This window comes from Mya arenaria, chromosome 16 (genome assembly GCF_026914265.1).
Source record: "Mya arenaria isolate MELC-2E11 chromosome 16, ASM2691426v1".
NCBI lineage: Eukaryota > Metazoa > Mollusca > Bivalvia > Myida > Myidae > Mya > Mya arenaria.
Window position 1 is genome coordinate 43,193,748 of NC_069137.1, and position 20,700 is coordinate 43,214,447.

The 20,700-nt window shown below is 31.5% G+C and overlaps 1 protein-coding gene and 1 long non-coding RNA gene across 2 annotated transcripts in view; one reads left to right on the forward strand and one right to left on the reverse strand.

Annotated features, from left to right (window-relative positions):
• LOC128222159 (caspase-3-like) overlaps positions 1 to 20,700 on the forward strand; it is a 67,291-nt gene that overhangs the window by 18,014 nt on the left and 28,577 nt on the right. The window contains exons 2-4 of the mRNA XM_052931037.1: positions 2,565 to 2,606; positions 13,796 to 13,837; positions 18,674 to 18,698. Of these exons, the coding sequence (XP_052786997.1) occupies positions 2,567 to 2,606; positions 13,796 to 13,837; positions 18,674 to 18,698 (107 nt within the window). The 5' untranslated portion in view covers positions 2,565 to 2,566. The remainder of the gene's footprint in view (positions 1 to 2,564; positions 2,607 to 13,795; positions 13,838 to 18,673; positions 18,699 to 20,700) is intronic.
• LOC128222160 (uncharacterized) lies at positions 9,032 to 9,777 on the reverse strand. Its single transcript, XR_008259086.1, has 3 exons — positions 9,596 to 9,777; positions 9,232 to 9,363; positions 9,032 to 9,055 (listed from the first exon to the last, which is right to left on the reverse strand). It is a non-coding gene; the product is annotated as an uncharacterized LOC128222160 (long non-coding RNA).

The following is a 20,700-nucleotide window of genomic DNA, read 5'->3' on the forward strand; positions in this document are numbered from 1 at the left end:
GGGGATATGAGCGCAACTGGGCTGGTCCAAGTACGCATGGAGTCCTTAGGCTCCACACGCTTTAACCAGCCCAATTGCGTTCATACCCCGATAATGACATCAATGCCGAAATTCATTCCTTAAATAATTGTATAACTCTCACCTGAAACTTGTTATTCACCTGCTTTTGTTGCAAACTGCAAACCTTACAAAACAGTTCATAGTGTGATAAACATATGTGATACGTGCTTAAAATGTTATATATGGTACATAACTATGTAAAACGAAGTTATTTCTTGTTTCGAATGAAGAAAATTTATTTTGGAAAGATTTTGGTTATTATTTGGATGCAGTTGCTGTTTTGTAGTCTAACAACAGGGTGTTAATTCCTGGTAAATCTAAATGGATGGTGTTTTTCTAATCGTTACCAATCAAAACAATTTACTATATTATCGTTGGTAACGAATTATACGCATGAACAAATATCTAGCAATATGGTTCTTTGTGATATTATTGATGATCAATTAAATTGAAAATAAAATATTTACAATGTGTGTCGTTAAATGAACTTTAAAATTGCTCTTCTCAAAATAATCAGTTAGTTTTTAAACTATGACTTGGTTTTTATACATAGCCTTTATTTTATCAACGATGGGCTACTGCTGTACAATGTGGAGCAAAGGTATACAACCACACCCCATTAAAATATCCACAATTCAGAAAAAAACTGCAAAAATAATTTTATAAAATTCTTTCTTACTACGTCTGATCCTAAAATAATAAGAGACTGGTCGATATATTAATATTAGCATATAGAACAGAAAATGTAAACTTTGTTCAAAAAATACTGTTGAGTCGGAATATCCTTTTCTACTTAGTTGTACAGCCTATTCGGAACTTTGAAATAAATATCGTATTAAAACAAATTGGCCAATAATGGCTAAATTTAAATATTTTATATCAATAAAGAAGGATTTATTTTAACAAAACTTAGCTTAGTATGTGTGAAGTGGTATGAAATTGAGACATAAAAACAAAGCTGCTCTATTGGTTACATTTTCTTATATCTTAAAAGGATATTGCTTTAGTCATTTCATAATTGCTATATCATTATACTTTTGTGTCTTGGCCATAAGTATATAGGTTATAAATGATCATAGGCAAACATGGCGATTCGTCAATAAAATCTAAGATTGTTATCTGTTGATGACAGATGAAAATATTATGTTTGTGTTACAAAAATTGCTGATGAGTGTTTGCATATTTTTTACATAGTTGAGTTTTTTTTTGTTATATATTTTAACTGTTTTTATTCAACATACAGAACTCATAGACTAAACGTCAAAATATATGCTTGTGGAGTTTCTAAGTTAAAGATATATATTGCATAAAGTCCCAAGTGCCAGGTATCTGTGTTCAACAATACACTGAATGGTGTGCGATTCCTACAACTGGGATATTCCTATATTTTGTCAAAGCGACCACAGTTTGTTTGACTTTGTTGATGTCCTATTTCCAGATTTTGAAGGTTTCGAGTACAATGTCTTTTTACTCCCAGATGTAATAGGGATTAGCTGCAATAAGCGTTAAATCATCCGTGAAGGATAAATTACCTGCTATTACTGACATAAGGGTGCCAGCAAGCGAAGCAACATTACTCTTGTGTGTTGATAAATTAAAACTTGAAAGAAAAAGTATTTAACATTAATAAGTCATCGACCCAAGCGTTTACATGTTGTTGTTTTTTATTCTTTGCAGTTGTGTCATATCAAATACTGTATAGAAAAAAATAAATACTGAAACGTTCTCTTACAATTTTGATCGTTTTAGGCATTCGAAGTATCTTAAGTAGAGGCTCACACTAGGTGACATAGGATAATTGCTAAAGCAAAAGCATTTGTTTCCGGAAATAATAGACCAGCTCGTTACAGTTTCAAAATATGTAAACATTTTTAGAAACAGTAACAAAGTATACATATCTGTAATAATTCCTTTTGTCAATGTTATGTTTGTTTTGCCCTTCATATTAATAAGTTTTTAAAAAAATATGTTTTTACTCTTTAACATAACAACAATTAAGCGTGGTATCTTTTGAAAGCCGACAAACGATCTGTATGGATTGAACTCTTTGTTTTAATCTTAAAGAAGATTAAGCATTAAACGTAATAAAACAATGTTAAAATAAATTTTAAAAATTATTTCAGTTGTATATATACGCAAATCTAATTTTAAATGACACCTTAAAGTTGGTTGTTTCATTGCAAGGTAACCTTTTATTCAATTACGAGGTAATAATATATCTAAACAATATGCAAATGAGCTTCTGCGTAAATAAATAACCGTCTTTCATGACCAGTTCGGCACTTTCATATCAACTAACCACCTGGTCAACATATGTATTAAGTTAAATACTTTCAGTATATAGACCCTGACTAACTTGAGCACATGGTTACGGAACCTTTATATCAATCATGTACTTATTTACAATAATGCAATAGACATGTCTGTCTTAAGTTTATTTTATTGAAATTTTAATAGAAATTTTAATTTAAAAAAAAGTATTTAATTATATCATTTTATTTCAGTTATGAGTACTCGATCATCAGGCCGTCCCCCTGCAAGGCAAGGTATGTTGAGAGTGATGCATTTCTTCAATATTATTTGTGATATGTATTCTTATATAACCAAAGTAGTTAGTATATTGATATAATGCTGATATTTAGTTGGTTTAGTTTTAGGTTGCATATTCCCAGGGCAGAAGCAATAGCTATTAATTGTTACGTGATTCACATTTGGTTATTTAACACATTGAATGCTGTATGGCTTTCTTTTAAGTGCAATCCTAGTTGATGTCGTATATCAATTTGTTGTTAACTGGAAAATGAAGAGCCAAATAAACACACCTTACCTATACAACCGGGTTTCCCGTTTCCCCGATATAACACGCATTCAATGACGAAATGTTTAACACTTAATGTTTTACCTGTTAATACATGTTCGCTTTCAAATCAGAACTCATCAAATCAATAAATGTTGGATATTGTTTCATCCATGTTAGTGTTAAAGAAAAATTTCCATGTATACCACTTGAGATTTCACCTTCGCTTTCAAATTTCACCAATTTCGATAGTGTTAACAAATGTATGATAATATTTCTTCCTAATAGTAGATCAAAATGAGTTCTAATTATTTTATTTCAATGATCTTATTCCGCTACTATCTTGCTAAGCCTTCCTTTGTTGACAACTCGAATATAAATAATTTGATTTTTAACCATTATATTCTGTGTTAAAAGCTGAATTACACCATGTTTCATATACTAAACACAAAACAACCATACAAAAATGAAGAGAATCTACACCCTTCTTCTTCTCCATTGTGAGTATTGTAACGTTCCACAAGGGTATAATGCGTTTACCTCTTTCGTGCCCCAAAATACCGGCTTGTCGTCTTCATAAAGGTCGCACCCAATCAACACCCGCATGCCTACTTCCTGGCGTCCTTCATATTGCGACCTTTTTTAACACTTCCGGCGGTTGCTGTTCGTTCAGTTGGCAGCATGTCCTAGCCAAGTGATTCCAATGTTGTTATCTACCACCCATTTCCTTTAAATAGGTGAATTGTGCAATAATATTGCATACTCTTTCAGGCTCTCTTTCTGGGTTGAAGCACTCGCAGGAATAGACCCACGAGTAATTAGCTTATAGAATGCGTGTGTAGCCTGGTTTCGGTGATGTCGGCGGCTGGTCCGTTAAATTATTCCTCTAAGATTTTGACCTAAAGTATCTCCATCGTCTCGAACAGTTTCCCGTTGCATTTTCAACAAGGTCATCATATCCGACAGCATGCCCTATTCCACGTCAACAGTCTCCAACTGATATTAAGCATGTTAATGGTTAAAGTACGTGTACTTACATTAACGTCCAAGTGTATATAACGGTTTAGATTATGTTTCTCAGCGTGTTGTCTATTGTTTTATTTATAATATAATAAAACAAAATCTTTTTAATGGCATGTATAACGCTGCACTATCCAGGAGGGTTCTATCAAATAAAAATTTAATCTAAGATGCAAACTATGAAAAGAAACTTTGAACCAAACCGGATACATACTAAATTTATCAATAAAATAACATTGCATACTTATATCAGGGTGACCAGAACCCACAAGTAAATATGACATATATTTTGCTTCGTCAGGTCACATGATAGTGATGTATTTTTAACAGGATCTTTGTTTAATACTATGCTACTGGGCTTGTCCCCATAAATATCATTAATTTCCATAAAGATCTTTTTAAGGTAACAACATTCAATCCAATAATGCTAGAATAGCTATCATAGCAAAATTCTTACATTTAAATCTGGCCATTAAAGAGGAAGCAAACCAATATACGTATATATTATATTTTAATATGTCTAAACGATGATTATTTTGTAAATACGATAAACGGAATGTTTAAGAGAGTGCTGCCATTTTTACTTGAATTTGACTTCAACAGTATTTATAAAGCAATAGAAATACATTGAAACTTACTATTTACAAGTTACAAGGCTGTTCTTCAACGAGAAATAATCTTTATTTCTATATGTCCACACACACATGAATTTTAAAAAGGTTAAGACATAAATATAGAAGGGGATAATTTATGGCGAATGTACCAATATCGTGAATGTCACAAATAACTTAATTTAAACATGAATATCATGTCTGATATCATCTTTACCATATATGATTATCATAATTTCCACATATATTTAGAGAGAAGAGACGATTTTCTGCTTTGAAACTTCACACTTTAAATCATATTTGCCCACATTTTGTAATTAAAAAGTTATTTATTGTTTGCACGAAGCTAAGCAAATCACTTAAAATATCAACAGCATAATAATATAAAATCATTATTACAATTTGGTATGCATAAAGATTCGAGTAGGTTCCTGGTATTTAAATTAACTTATAATAAAAATGAGGTGTGATGTCTTGACACAGTACTTACTAGAATCATTATTAATATCAATTCCTCTTTAAAGCTCTGAGAAAATGTAAAATTCAAACCATTCATCTAAGAAAAGGTACATAGTGTGTCAAATGTACGTCAGACTTAAATGAGTTCTCTATACATTACAATTATGTCTAGTCAAAAGAAATACTCACATTTAAATACTGATCTATACTCCTTCCCCTCTTTCTGGGTGTCTGATTTTGCGTGACATGGATGTATTAGATGGATTTATCTATCACTGAAAGAAAGAAAGGAGATAAAATAACAATAAAGGAATGAAAGGAAGGTCAATAGTTGAAAGAACTGATTATATAGGTGGCAAAATTATAACAAAATTTAGCTTAAAAGTAAGAACAGCCAATTACATTTTTTAAACCAAAAGGTTGAATCATTTCAATATTCACAACATTTATTTTATAAACGATGAAAATAATTCACATTATTTTGGAGTTCCAAAAATGACAAAAGAAAGTCAAGTCATTATTGTTGTGAAGTTTTAAAATCTACACAGTATAACCTTGGTATATTAAGTTAGTGTTTATTTTTGTCGTCTGAACAATTTAGGAGGCAAGCTGGGCTGTAACCTGGCGCCGACTTTATTTCTTAGAAGATACAAATAAATGCTTACTTTCCTGAAGTTCAGCGATAAATGCAGATAGTCTAGCTAGCGCGAATCTACGCGAGCTTTTAAATCAACCACTTAATACTTAATTATTCATTAAATGGAAATTTGGCGGTCGTGATCTGCATATTGGAAGTTTGGTTATCAGAACTCTTTTAAAACGATTTAATGTGTATTTTAGCTGGACATATGTTGATTGAAGACAGACCAATAGTTTTTTGTTTTGTTTTTTTGACAGACAGAGAGTTTTTGTAATTTGTAGAAAAAACAACCAAAAAAAAACAACAATAAATAATAAAGGTGAAAGAGAAGGTGAAAATGGCCTATGAATGTAATTTAGTATTGACATTTAGTAAGCTTGATTTTATATTAAGAGATTCTTTAACAAAGAAACATAATTTTATAAGTTCTGTTCTGTTAGTTGAATTTATTAACTGGATACATTTAAACACTGACGACTTTACAAAATAGTATTTTTATATACAAATAATATTTTTAGATATATCATAAATTAAGGGAAATTTTCTCATAGTTTGCTTCTGGTCATAATAATATTAGTAGTCTTAAAACGCTGATTGCGAATAGTATTGCTCATCCCGACTTTATGGTGATGTTTTAAAGAAAATTCGTAAAATTAAAATGTTTCCAGCAGGTAGGTTGGCAGATAGACGGAACGAATTGCTTGGATTTGATTTATACCGTGGATATAACGGCAATACTTTGAAAAAAATAGACTTCTAGTTTTTGAAGATGAATTTCTCAAACAAAATATAAAGTTAAATATAGCGGCGTCCTTACATAACCAAATTGTTAGCCCTTTCAGTTTATGAAAATTTTGTAGGTTTAAGTTATCTTTAAAACCGTCTTTGGCATAAGAAAATTGTGGCCTCTTTACCAGAATGCACGCATGCGTGAACTTAAAAACAACTCACTTCAAAAAGACAGGTAATGACGTGGTGATCACTTTGTACAGACAGGAATATAACCAGGTACAATTGTTATAAAAGAAGTAATTATAAAACCGTTTGAATAAATACAATCAGGGAAAAGGTATACATATATACAATTTTACCAATAGGTTTTCAAGTACGACAGGCACATTTTATTTTATATACTCCGTTACTAATATGGATCTCCATGAAGCACAAAGGAATTGAAATCCGTTCAATTGAACCATTAAACATTGGATATCCATTCATTATGCTATTTCGTATTGTTAAAATAACGAAATACCCAAACGATGTTAAAGGTTGTGAACTATGATCACAATATAATTTCAATAGATCAATACTTGTTTGCGTTTTATAAGCTAGCTGTCGATTAAATGCTTTTCGGCATGAGCAGCGGTTTCAAAGAATAATTAAATTTTATCAATGCCACAATTGTTTATCACTTAAGACTTTTACTCATGAACTCACTGACGACTTTTGACATATATACCTTAAATACTCACACCTCAAATTCCATTCCTTAAATGAACTGCCTTTTGGCAATTATCATACGATGAACGCAACATATTTGGATAAGTTCGGATCGCATTTCATCGCATAACAATATACATGAAAATTGTTGATCTTGTTATTGTTTGTATTGTGTCAGCAGGTCTCGTAAAATATAAATAAACATTTAAGAAAGTGTAAATCTTTAATATGTTAAATATATTGTTGCGATAAGTGTTTCAAGTTTACGTTTAAAAGTGGTTGATCTTTTCCCGCGTTATTGTGACGTCATTTTATCAACTGTTCCCGGATACAAATCTCGGCGTTCTATTTCAAGAATGGGAAAAACGTTTTCTATTATGAAATGAAGTAGTTCTTTAACAATTGTGACCAGTCACGGGATTTTTTGCCCGAAACCACTTTTTGGGCGAAAATGAGATACAAGTAATTTGTGACAGTCCTATTCTTTAGGATAAAAGAACTGAAGAGAAAATTCAAAAATTCCTATTTTAAACGAAAAAATGACAAAAACTAGAAGGGCACTTGTTTAAGAAACAGCTGGAAATTCGGTGAAGTTCAAGAATTTATTGAAACATTTGTATTCACAGATGCAATAAATATGCATTACTACTATATACACAATTCTCAATTTATAACGACAACAACATATTTTCAAAACCATTCTCAATTATTATTAAGAAAATAAATTAAAATTAATTGGTTACCATGGCAACCATTATTGAAAAAAGGCGTTTTGGGGTTAAATTTGCATGTAAATATACAATAAATGTCATCTGAAGCATTCAGTAATAATTGATTTGTTAATTGATATCCTCAAACCTTATTGTACCTGGTGTATGTATTTGACAAATGTCAGAATAAATAAAAACTGTTTGCCAAGTACCGTAGTTTATTGGAAATTTTTCACAATAAAATTACATTAGGTTGTAACTTGCACCTTATACAAACCAATGTATATCTGGAGGTTAAAGGATGTAACCACTGTAATTTACTATACTTTATCTTATTTGAATGGTCTTTAAGGGTTTGTTTTTATCCTTGTTACCATGGCAACAGGCACAAACATGATTATAATCACACCAACTTTACTAATTTACCTCAAATGTGACATTGTATAGTTATTCATTGCTCATAAAACATGAAATGGTGGTTAATATACTCTTAATTTAATAAACATAACAATACTGCATAATTTACACTATTGTATAAAAAGATCAGTTAATAAATGGGCACATTTACAAAATGAAAACAATTAATTTAACATACTAACTACTTAGCATGTACACATCATTATGTAGTTTCAAGAAGTGCAATTGGTCACATAGTACATGACAAATGGTATTCTTGATGCTTATTCATAGGGTAAAAGTTAAAGCTAAAAATGTTTATAGGGTTCAGGAAGGTTTTAAAAATGAAGATATTGCAGAAAAACTGAAATGTTGCTAAGGTACAGGCTGTGAAGTAACTAATTTTGACAAACAATATTATAAATGTCTTTAACTCAAGCATTTATTGGCTTCAACTGCCAGCTTTTTTGTTTGTATTAATAATTAATAATCATATCGTGGTCTCCATTATGGCATAAGAGTTCTACAAACAAAAGACTCGGTGCAGCACCCTTCCATCACTCATTTGCTAAAACCACAGTTTATCATTCGAAATCACTGGTAGCCTTATTTCACATAAACATGTTTCTATTGAATAAATAATTGTCAGTAAAAATTGATACACGTTTTCATCAGCTCAGTAACGGATCATTCTCAAATCTTAGATTTAGTTTATAAAGATCACATATCAGTATACTGAAAAGTTTTTTTTTCAGTTATTTAAGGGATCAGAGCCTTTTTGCATCAAGTCCTTTTAGTTAAATGCGTTCAGGATACTCTCCATTGAAAAGCCATTGTTGTAGGCTTGTAAATTTTAACTCCAATCTCACTGCCCTTGACATGCTCTCTCATAAATTCCCTCACTGGGTTGTCAGCTGAAGTTCTGCAAAATAATGTTCATATGTACAATACTTAGCGTTTGGAATAAATTATGCAAATTAACTTGAACATCAAAACTCACATCTGAATATGTGGCAATAATGACTAAAATTATTTTTGACTTCTGTTCATAGAATTACATAACAGGCAGTGATACTGTCTGTAATACTTTTGTTATACCTGAAGTGATGATATTTCCTCAAGTTTGGAATGGACTTCAGGGGTCTCTTGGTGTACTCCAACCAGTCAAAGAATATAACCAGTTTGCCAAGGTCATCAATCCACAAAGGATGTGTGCTGCCTCCATTTGGTCTAAATAAATAAACATGTTGTTTATATTATGATATAATACCTATTGTTTTAACACAAGCTTTCTTTTAGTTTTACATAATAAGGTATTATAACCAACTTAATTGTTTAAATAAAGTACCAAATTTCAATATTTTTATATATTCAAAATCCTTTAATATGGCTTTAAATCAACATTTAAAGCACAAAAATTAAAAAAAAAAACAAAAAAAAAAACAACATTCTTACAACTTACCTTCCACAGACCAAATCTCAGACAGGACTGAACTTTATTTCACCTGCTTCCATTTAAGTAAATGCTATTTCTCTATGTAGCCCCTTCAGAATACATCAGACCCTTAAACATAGAATTACATACAATTTATTGAACTGATTGCCTTTAATCCATGACATTGAGAGAAGTAAGTGAACAGATTTAAGCCAGAACTATTTTGTTCTGTTTACATTGTCAATATCAGACTGTCAAATTTCACTTCCGCTTTCTTTTCCTTCGATTACTTTCCTTCAATTTGACCGAATTTTGAATACATTGTATTAAATTAAAGATGTACACATTCGTAAAATTATATGCTTAAACAATGAAAACAATTCTACTTACCTACAAATTCCTAATTTGATGTAAATGTCTTTGGTTCAGCTCGACCTACATCCTCTAATTTAGGTTAAAAAATAGCGCATGACAACTACGGGAGATAACACCGAAAGTAATAAACAATACGAAAGAAAGTGGTTAAAAAACACTATTTCTATGAACATTACATTTTAAAGAATATATTTGACTGAACAATCTAGGGTGACAAAATGTTAAATAAATACTTCGTTTCTTTATTATTTTTTACGCTTCAACTTTGCGCACGTTTTTCTCGAAATCGAGGCTATCGGTTTCGGGCCAAAAGTCTCATGACGCGTCACAATTATTGAATGGAATAATGACCTATCGGTGTAAATATAAGTAATGAATTGCGGGATTGATGTCATTATCGGGGATATGAGCGCAACTGGGCTGGTCAAAGTACGCATGGAGTCCTTAGGCTCCACACACTTTAACCAGCCCAATTGCGTTCATACCCCGATAATGACATCAATGCCGAAATTCATTCCTTAAATAAGGCCACACCAAATTAATGTTTAGTTCCTCGGATTTTTGCCAAAAACAAAATGGAGCGAGCGAGCGAAAAAAAAAAAGTTTGTCAGTTTTCATAAAAACCGTAGCGAGCGAAGAGCGAAAAATATATTTTTCCTTATATTCAATATAAATAAGAAAGATTGTTCAAAATAATTGCCCTTAAACCCATTTTAATGCCATCTTGAACTGAACCTCTAATGGACATTGGGAAAATGTCGAAATACATACTATTTATTCATTTGTGTTTAGTACAAACATTATATGGATAAATCTAATTTCTTATATAATTAAAACGTACTTTAATATGACGATCATTCATAATAATAAATAACCCTGCTTTTAGTAAAAAGTTTGAAACGACTTATATAAATCTACCTGAATCAGTTTAACATTATATGCAACTGTATTGAGACATAACTTAGGATTGATTTTGGATTTGTAAAAAATGATCACTAACACAGGCATCATGAAACATCAGACTCCATATAACATAGACTAAATTTTGTTTTTATTATCACAGGAAATGCAATGACATGTGCTTATTAAAACAAAAAGAACAAGGGTATTTTTCAGAGTAATTTTTTTTGGTTATTTAGATGTTTTTTGCACCAGCCAATTGTATATGCCCCCCCCCCCCCAGTCTGGAATAGCGGGGACTTGGTATCAGGTCTCTCAAAACTGGGGAAAATATCCGACCTGCAGGGACACACTGCTGGTAAAATCCCTGCCAAATGGCCCCGCAACCCCGAATACCTATGTGAGGCCCATTCCCGACTATTTTCAATATGAAGACAAAACCACATTCACTAGGCACTGCGGGGCCACCTGAAAGGTAAAAACACAGCCCATTGCCTCTGCTGTCCCCGGTTTACCCCTGGAACAAGGGCGAGGGGTGGGCGGGGCAGTGGTTACCATTGACAAGTGCATTACAATCCCGGATTATGCTACAAATAAAAAAAACACTATAAGGTGATAAATTTAGGCTTACTTATGTTGAGGTATATCCAGACCAGTGTTTATATCGCTTTTTGTGAAAAGATATTTGTTCAAAACTGTTGTTTTGTCAGGAATTGATCAAAAATGAGCTTGATACATCAATTTGGACCAAACAATGACTCATGTTCCAGTTAAGTTGACCTGTCCGATTTCCATTCAAAACGAGTCACTAATTACGCAATATAATCGCTACCAGTCTCAGATATACATGCTTTATTGCATAATCATGATTGCTTTAAATAATGATCCTTTAGTGCATGAGACGATCAACATAGACTTCAAGCATGCTCAAAATATATTTATTGTAAAAAATACGATTTAATTTCCAAACTTCGAGCCACATTGTTTATACCGGAAGCCGCCATTTTGATTGAATTTATTGAAACCCATGCTAAACCGATCAATATACAGTATAAAAACACCACGCATCTGTAACTTCCCTTAACAAAAACACGAAAACTAGCGTAGAAAAATTATACTTGATTATTTTTAGTCTTTTAATAAATTATTACCTGAAAAAAATCTGCTTGGCGATCAAAACGGAGGTGCGGGCGCACAAAAAAAAATAATATTTTTTTTTACATTTTCAAAAAAATAGGAGCGGTAAATCCGCGGAACGAAATATCAATTTGGTGTGGCCTAATTGTATAACTCTCACCTGAAACCTGCTTTTGTTGCAATCTGCAAACCTTACAAAACCGTTCATAGTGTGATAAACATATGTGATACGTGCTTACAATGTTGTATATGGTACATAACTATGTAAAACGAAGTTATTTTTTCTTTCGAATGAAGAAAATTTATTTTGGAAAGATTTATGTTATTATTTGGATGCAGTTGCTGTTTTGTAGTCTAACAACAGGGTGTTAATTCCTGATAAATCTAAATGCATGGTGTTTTTCTAATCGTTACCAATCTAAACAAATTACTATATTATCGTCGGTAACGAATTACACGCATGAACAAATATCTAGCAATATGGTTCTCTGTGTTATTATTGATGATCAATTAAATTGGAAATATAATAATAACAATGTTTGTCGTCAAATGAACTTTAAAATTGCTCTTCTCAAAATAATCAGTTGGTTTTTAAACTATGACTTGGTTTTCATACATAGCCTTTATTTTATTAACGATGGGCTACTGCTGTACAATGTGGAGCATATGTATAAAACACACCCCATTAAAATATCCACAAATCAGAAAAAAAAACTGGTCGATATATTAATATTAGCAGAGAAAACAGAAAAAGTAAACTTTGTTCAAAAATACTGTTGAGTCGGAATATCCTTTTCTACTTAGTTGTAAAGCCTATTTAGAACTTAGAAATAAATATCGTATTAAATTAAATTGGCCAATAATGGCCAACAATTTTTTTTGATACCAATAAAGAGGATATTTTTTTACAAAACTTAGCTTAGTATATTAGAAGTGGTATGAACTTGAGACATGCAAACAAAGCTGCTCTATTGGTTACATTTTCTTATATCTTAAAAGGATATTGCTTTAGTCATTTCATAATTGCTATATCATTATACTTTTGTGTCTTGTTTATAAGTATATAGTTTATGAATGGCTATAGGCAAACATGCCGATTCGTCAATAAACTCTAAGATTGTTATCTTTAGATAAATAAGTCATCGTGCCAAGTTTTTACATGGTTTTTAATTGTTTGTAGTTGTGTCTGATCAAATATTGTATAGGAAAAAATAAGTACTGAACTGTTCTATTTTAATTTTGATCGTTTGAGACATTTGAAGTATCTTAAGTAGAGGCATACACTAGGTGAAATAGGATAATTGCTAAATTAAAAGCACTTGTTTCCGGAAATAATAGATGTTGGATGGATTTCTTTGTTTTAATCTAAAAGGAGATTAAGCATTAAACGTAATAAAACAATGTTAAAATCAATTTTAAAAATTATTTCAGTTGTATATATACGCAAATCTTAGTTTAAATAAAACCTTAAAGTTTGTTATTTCATTGCAATGTAACCTTTTATTCAATTACGAGGTAATAATATATCTAAACAATATGCAAATGAGCTACTGCGTAAATAAATAACCGTCTTTCATGACCAGTTCGGCACTTTTATATCAACTAACCACCTGGTCAACATATGTGTTAAGTTAAATACTTTCAGTATATAGACCCTGACTAACTTGAGCACATGGTTACGGAACCTTTATATCAATCATGTACTTATTTACAATAATGCAATAGACATGTCTGTCTTAAGTTTATTTTATTGAAATTTTAATAGAAATTTCAATTCTTAAAAACAAAGTATTTAATTATATCATTTTATTTCAGTTATGACAACTCGATCATCAGCCCGTCTCCCTGCACGGCAAGGTATGTTGAGAGTGAAGCATTTCTTCAAGATTATTTGTGATATGTATTCTTATATAACCAAAGTAGTTAGTATATTGATATAATGCTGATATTTAGTTAGTTTAGTTTTAGGTTGCATATTCCCAGGGCAGAAGCAATAGCTATTAATTATTACGTGATTCGCATTTGGTTATTTAACACATTGAATGTTGTATGGCTTTCTTGTAAGTGGAATCCTAGTTGATGTCGTATATCAATTTGTTGTTAACTGGAAAATGAAGGGCCAAATAAACACACCTTATCTATACACGCGGGTTTCCCGTTTCCCCGATATAACACGCATTCAATGACATAATGTTTAACACTTAATGTTTTACCTGTTAATACATGTTCGCTTTCAAATCAGAACTCATTAAATCCCACAGTGGTAAGAAATGTTGGATATTGTTTCATCAATGTTAATGTTAAAGATAAATTTCCATGTATACCACTTAATATTTCACCTGTTAATTCACGTTCGCTTTCAAATTTAACCAAATTCGATTGAGTTAACAAAAGTATGATAAAGTTTCTTCCTAATAGTTGATCAAAATGAGTTCTAATGATTTTAATGCAATGATCTTAATCCGCGATAATTTTGCTTAGTCTTCCTTTTTTGAAATCTCGAATATAAATAATTTGATTTTCAACCATTAAATTATGTGTTAAAAGTAGAATTACACCACGTTTCATTTACTAAACACAAAACAACCATACAAAAAATGAAGAAAATCTACAACCTCCTTCTTCTCCATTGTGAGTGTTGTGACGTTCCACAAGGGTAAAATGTGTGTACCTATTTCGTGCCCCAAAATACCTCTAAGATTTTGACTTAAAGTATCTCCATTGGCTCGAACATTTTCCCGTTGCATTTTCAACAAGGTCATCATATCCGACAGCATGCCCTATTCCACGTCAACAGTCTCAAACTTGTCTTCAGAAAGGCCGTTACATTACGTAACCAAGTGATATTAAGCATGTTAATGGTTAAAGTGCGTGTACTTACATTAACGTTCAAGTGTATATAACGGTTTAAATTATGTTTCTCAGCGTGTTGTCTATTGTTTAATTTAATATAAAACACTTAATATATTATTTGTTTACTGGCATATTTAATGCCGCACTATCCAGAGTGTTCTATCAAAAAACAATTTAATCTAAGATGCAAACTATGAAAAACAAACTTTGAACCAAACTGGATACATATTAAATTTATTACGCGACTTGGCTTGTCCCCATAGATATCATTATTAACCATAAAGAACTTTTTAAGGTAACGACATTCAATCCAATAATGGTTTTCATCAAAATTTGCATTTACGTCGGGTTCCTCAAAAAATAAGCTGGCTACCGCTCTTGCTAGAATAGCTATCATAGCAAAATTCTTACATTTAAATTTGGCCATTAAAGAGGACGCAAACCTATATAAATGTCTAAACGATGATTATTTTGTAAATACGATAAACGGAATGTTTAAGAGAGTGCTGCCATTTTAACTTGAATTTGACTTCAACACTATTTATAAAGCAATAGAAATACATGGAAACTTACTATTTACAAGTTGCAAGGCTGTTCTTTCAACGAGAAATACCACATACACATGAATTTTAAAAAGGTTAAGACATAAATATAAAAGGGGATAATTTATGGTGAATGTACCAATATCATGAATGTCACAAATAACATAATTTAAACATGAATATCATGTCTGATATCATCTTTACCATATATGATTATTATAATTTTCACATATATTTAGAGAGAAGAGACGATTTTCTGCTTTGAAACTTCACACTTTAAATCATATTTGCCCACATTTTGTAATTAAAAAAGTTATTTATTGTTTGCAAGAAGCTAAGCAAATCACTTAAAATATCAACCGCATAATAATATAAAATCATTATTACAATTTGGTATGCATATAGATTCGAGTAGGTTCCTGGTATTTGAATTAATTAATAATAAAAATGAGGTGTGATGTCTTGACACAGTACTTACTAGAGTCATTATTAATATCAATTCCTCTTCAAAGCTCTGAGAAAATGTAAAATTCAAACCAATCATCTAAGAAAAGGTACATAGTGTGTCAAATGTACGTCAGACTTTGTTAAATGAGTTCTCTATACATTACAATTATGTCTATCCAAAAGAAATTACTCACATTTAAATACTGATCTATACTCCTTCCCCTCTTTCTGGGTGTCTGATTTTGCGTGACATGGATGTATTAGATGGATTTATCTATCACTGAAAGAAAGAAAGGAGATAAAATAACAATAAAGGAATGAAAGGAAGATTAATAGTTGACAGAACTGACTATTTAGATGGCAAAATTATAACAATATTTAGCTTAAAAGTAAGAACAGCAAATTACATTTTTTAAACCAAAAGGTTGAATCATTTCAATATTCACAACATTTATTTTATAAACGATGAAAATAATTCACATTATTTTGGAGTTCCAATAATGACAAAAGAAAGTCAAGTCATTATTGTTGTGAAGTTTTAAAATCAACACAGTATAACCTTGGTATATTAAGTTAGTGTTTATTTTTGGCGTCTGAACAATTTAGGAGGCAAGTTGGGCTGTAACCTGGCGCCGAGTTTATTTCTTAGAAGATACAAATAAATGCTTACTTTCCTAAAGTGTAGCGCCAAATGCACACAGTCTAGCTAGCGCGAATCTACGCGAGCTTTTAAATCAACCACTTAATACTAAATTATTCATTAAATGGAAATTTGGCGGTTGTGATCTGCATAATGGAAGTTTGGTTATCAGAACTCTTTTAAAACGATTTAATGTGTATTTTAGCTGGACATATGTTGATTGAAGACAGACCAATAGTTTTTTGTTTTGTTTTTTTGACAGACAGAGAGTTTTTGTAATTTGTAGAAAAAAAAACAAAAAAAAAAACAATAAATAGTAAAGGTGAAAGAGAAGGTGAAAATGGCCTATGAATGTAATTTAGTATTGACATTTAGTAAGCTTGATTTTATATTAAGAGAATCTTTAACAAAGATACATAATTTTATATGTTCTGTTCTGTTAGTTGAATTTATTAACTGGATACATTTAAACACTGACGACTTTACAAAATAGTATTTTTATATACAAATAATATTTTTAGATATATCATAAATTAAGGGAAACTTTCTCATAGTTTGCTTCTGGTCATAATAATATTAGTAGTCTTAAAACGCTGATTGCGAATAGTATTGCTCATCCCGACTTTATGGTGATGTTTTAAAGAAAATTCGTAAAATTAAAATGTTTCCAGCAGGTAGGTTGGCAGATAGAACAAAATATAAAGTTGAATATAGCGGCGTCCTTACATAACCAAATTGTTAGCCCTTTCAGTTTATGAAAATTTTGTAGGTTTAAGTTATCTTTAAAACCGTCTTTGGCTGGCTGCAAATGTTCCGGCATGTGACGTCTTTTTCTTCAAATATTTTACATAAGTAATCATTTGGAAGAAAAATTTAGCTATACCATGTCGTTTTTATCTTTTATAATGTTTTCTTTACTTGTTCCCAGTTTTAGTACAATGATGCTTTTTATTATGAAACTCTATGATCACACAGTCTTGAACCTTTCATTTTCTAAGACAGACTGTGTGTGATGCTCATAGTTTCAACAATAACTGCATCGTATCTTTGAACAGTTGTTTTTGCATTAGGTTCTCTGAATTGTATTCCTCCGTCTGCATATACGATTAGTTGCGTTCGTCTAGATGAATTCGTCTATCGTCTATATGCTTATTGACAAATGCATAATGCTAGTGATGAATATTAATTTAGCTTTCAATGGTCTTATTACAGTGTATAAATACTATAAGTTATTAAGTATTTATAGTAATGTTGTAGTTTTGTACACAATTTAGTTATTTAGTTATTAAAATGTAGGAACTTGACAAATGTCATTTATCGTTTAGATGTTAACACTTCGCAATAAAGTGAATGCAACTTTAAGTTGTAAACATAGACAACTGCGTTTGTCAATAACAAATAGGCACGAAGCAATTGCACGAAGGCACCTGCCATTTAGACGAATGTCATAACGCAGATGCAGTAACTGGCAGATAATCCGTTCCATAATAAACGGGAATTATGTTTAAACTTTCTGCTACTGAGCTTGTTTCTGATGGTTTACACATACATATTTATTTAGAATAGCTCAGATACAACCGACTGGCAAATAGTCATTTCGTCATTAATGTTAGTTAGTAAGCGGTTTATGAACATAGCTTGGCGAGCATAAAAACATCCAAAGAGTATTTAGAATAACTCAGGTACAAACGGCGGACAAATAGTCATTTAGTCGTTAAAGTTAGTAAGTAACCGGTTCATGAACACAGCATGGCGAGCATAAAAAAATCCAAAGAGTATTTTTGAAATAATGTAGATAAGCCGTATCGCGCTATTTATGGCATTCGGAAATACATTCGCCATTATTATTTTTCGCGTGACAAACCAAGTTAAATACGTACTTCTCATATCTATGAAAACGTGTACATCATAACTATAATTACTTGTCAATTAAGTATCTGTTTCCATTTATAGATAACATATGATTACCCCGATCGCAATGAATAGTTAGGACCTTCATTTACAAATTATTAATTATGTTCATAGTTGTTAAATCGAATTGACCGCTACGAAAAGATCCAAAGATATAATTAAAAGGTAATTCAACGTTAAAATAAGTTCATTATATTTTTGGATTATCAGGTCAATCCGATGGAATAAAATATTCGATAATTTAACGTGTTTAGTACTTTGTTTGTTGTTTAATTGTTTGACAATTTTATTCTGTTTCAGGTACAGATCCGTTGCATTGCGAACGGTAAGATTACTTATTTAAGTTTTAGAAAAGCGTAAAACGTAACTAAAATTTGAAGATTTATGCTATTAAAAGGTCACAAATCATTTGAAGCAGACAATATAGACAAATTAACAGTTATTGCAAACAATATAATTTTAATCTTCAAATACGCGATGACGTGGTGCTCTGAGTCGATATATTTCGTATTTAAAAATTGCACATATAATAGAGCGGCTTTTATTCAATATTTAAAATAAAATGTTCAAAACCTGTTATATTTATACAACATTTCGTATGTGCTTGATATAATAACTTGTGGAAGTATTCTGTGTTTTGTCGACGCCCTTTAAAAAGGAACCTTAGATTGTTCACAAAAATAGATTGTGTATGTTTTGCAAATTGAAAATTAAAACAGAATACAATTTTGCAATGCAATAATGTTAGAGGTCTTTAAAAACAAAGTTAACAAATCGGGCCGGTTTATTCTCGAAAAAAAACAACCTTGGTAAGTTAAGAACTAACTTTTTTTTGTTTCCGTTGCGGATTGAAGAAAAACCGATCCACGGAATAAGCGAAAGCCGAAATCGAGGCTAACCATTATTTTTTACATATAGTCCAGCAGAACCTGGAGTTAACCGTGCATTGGCGTATATACAAAATGTGTTTGCATTTTCTTACTGGCATGACTGTACCATAACAGAATCTAAATGATGCCACACTGGCATTGGTGGGTTACTCTTGGAATTCTAGATAGCTACCAAGATGGCCGCCAACGGACAATTTGTACTCGAAATGAACCGTGCATTCATGTCTATACACAATGTTTTTTTTTTAATTTTCTTCATGGTATGACTGTTCAAAAACAATGTCTGAATGATGTTGCCAAAAGTCCAGACGTGTTAATTCTCACAATGTGCTTCTTAATCGTACTAAATATCGCTTACATTTGTCAATGTAGACGTACTTTTTGTTGTTTCTATGCGTCAGTTTTCCGTATTGATTTGACATTTGTCATTAAAGAAGACAAAATGTATTTTTGCCAGATCTGAACTGTATAACCTCACTAAAACACCGATCATAAAACTGAAATCGTACAGTCGAAACGTGCATTCGTGAAATAAACACTTGCAGTCCTACAAGTCTAGGTTTACAAAAGTCAATTGACAAGTTCAGAAATACAACGAAAGACGAGTTCGTCTATACCTTATATGGTAAATGTCACGAAAAAAAACGAAGGTGAGTGGGCGGAGCTAAAGAATCTGATTTTCTTTCGTTTATTCCCGAATAATCAAGCAAGGGGTATGACATCTTTAAATCCCTGTCGGAGCACTCTCTCTTTATTTCACAATAAAACTACATTTTTTTGTTTTATTTTGAAAATCAATGTTCCTGAATAGGTTATAATGTCATCATGTTATTCGGTCAGTGGCAGTTGGGTGTATCTGAGCTGGGATTTGTAGTGCCACTGTCACTTTTTTAATTATAATATAGGGACTAATTAAAGGCCATCATACAATGAGCATAGTATTTCTCCTAAGAATGTCCCAAATCAAGCATTTTTATTTATTTATTTTATTTATGAGTGGACCATGGACGAATCTTCCAGAGGAAGAACAGCTCTCCAACCAACTTGTGCCCCCAAAGTTACAAATTACTGGATCCGCCACTGTCAGTGGCGTACCTAGCTATACGCAAGAACGCCCGTGCGTATACATCAGTTGTAATGACAAGAACTCAAAATTCGAAATCTAAAATAAAACTTAAAGCTAAGGTAGTGAACATACATGTATATACAGGTTTGTTTTTTACATAATTTCAAAGACTGCTGGCGTCCAAAATGCTCGAAAGTGGATCTGTGAAAAAAACTTGTTTTAATATTCTTGAAAGCGGGACACCGCTCCGGCTCTCGCACAAGTTGATGTATTAAGAATAAACTAAAGAAATATCTTTAAATGACATGACCTTACTCAAGTACACATGCGTAAAATTCAAAATGCTTTCATCAGTTACTCCCCTTATTTAG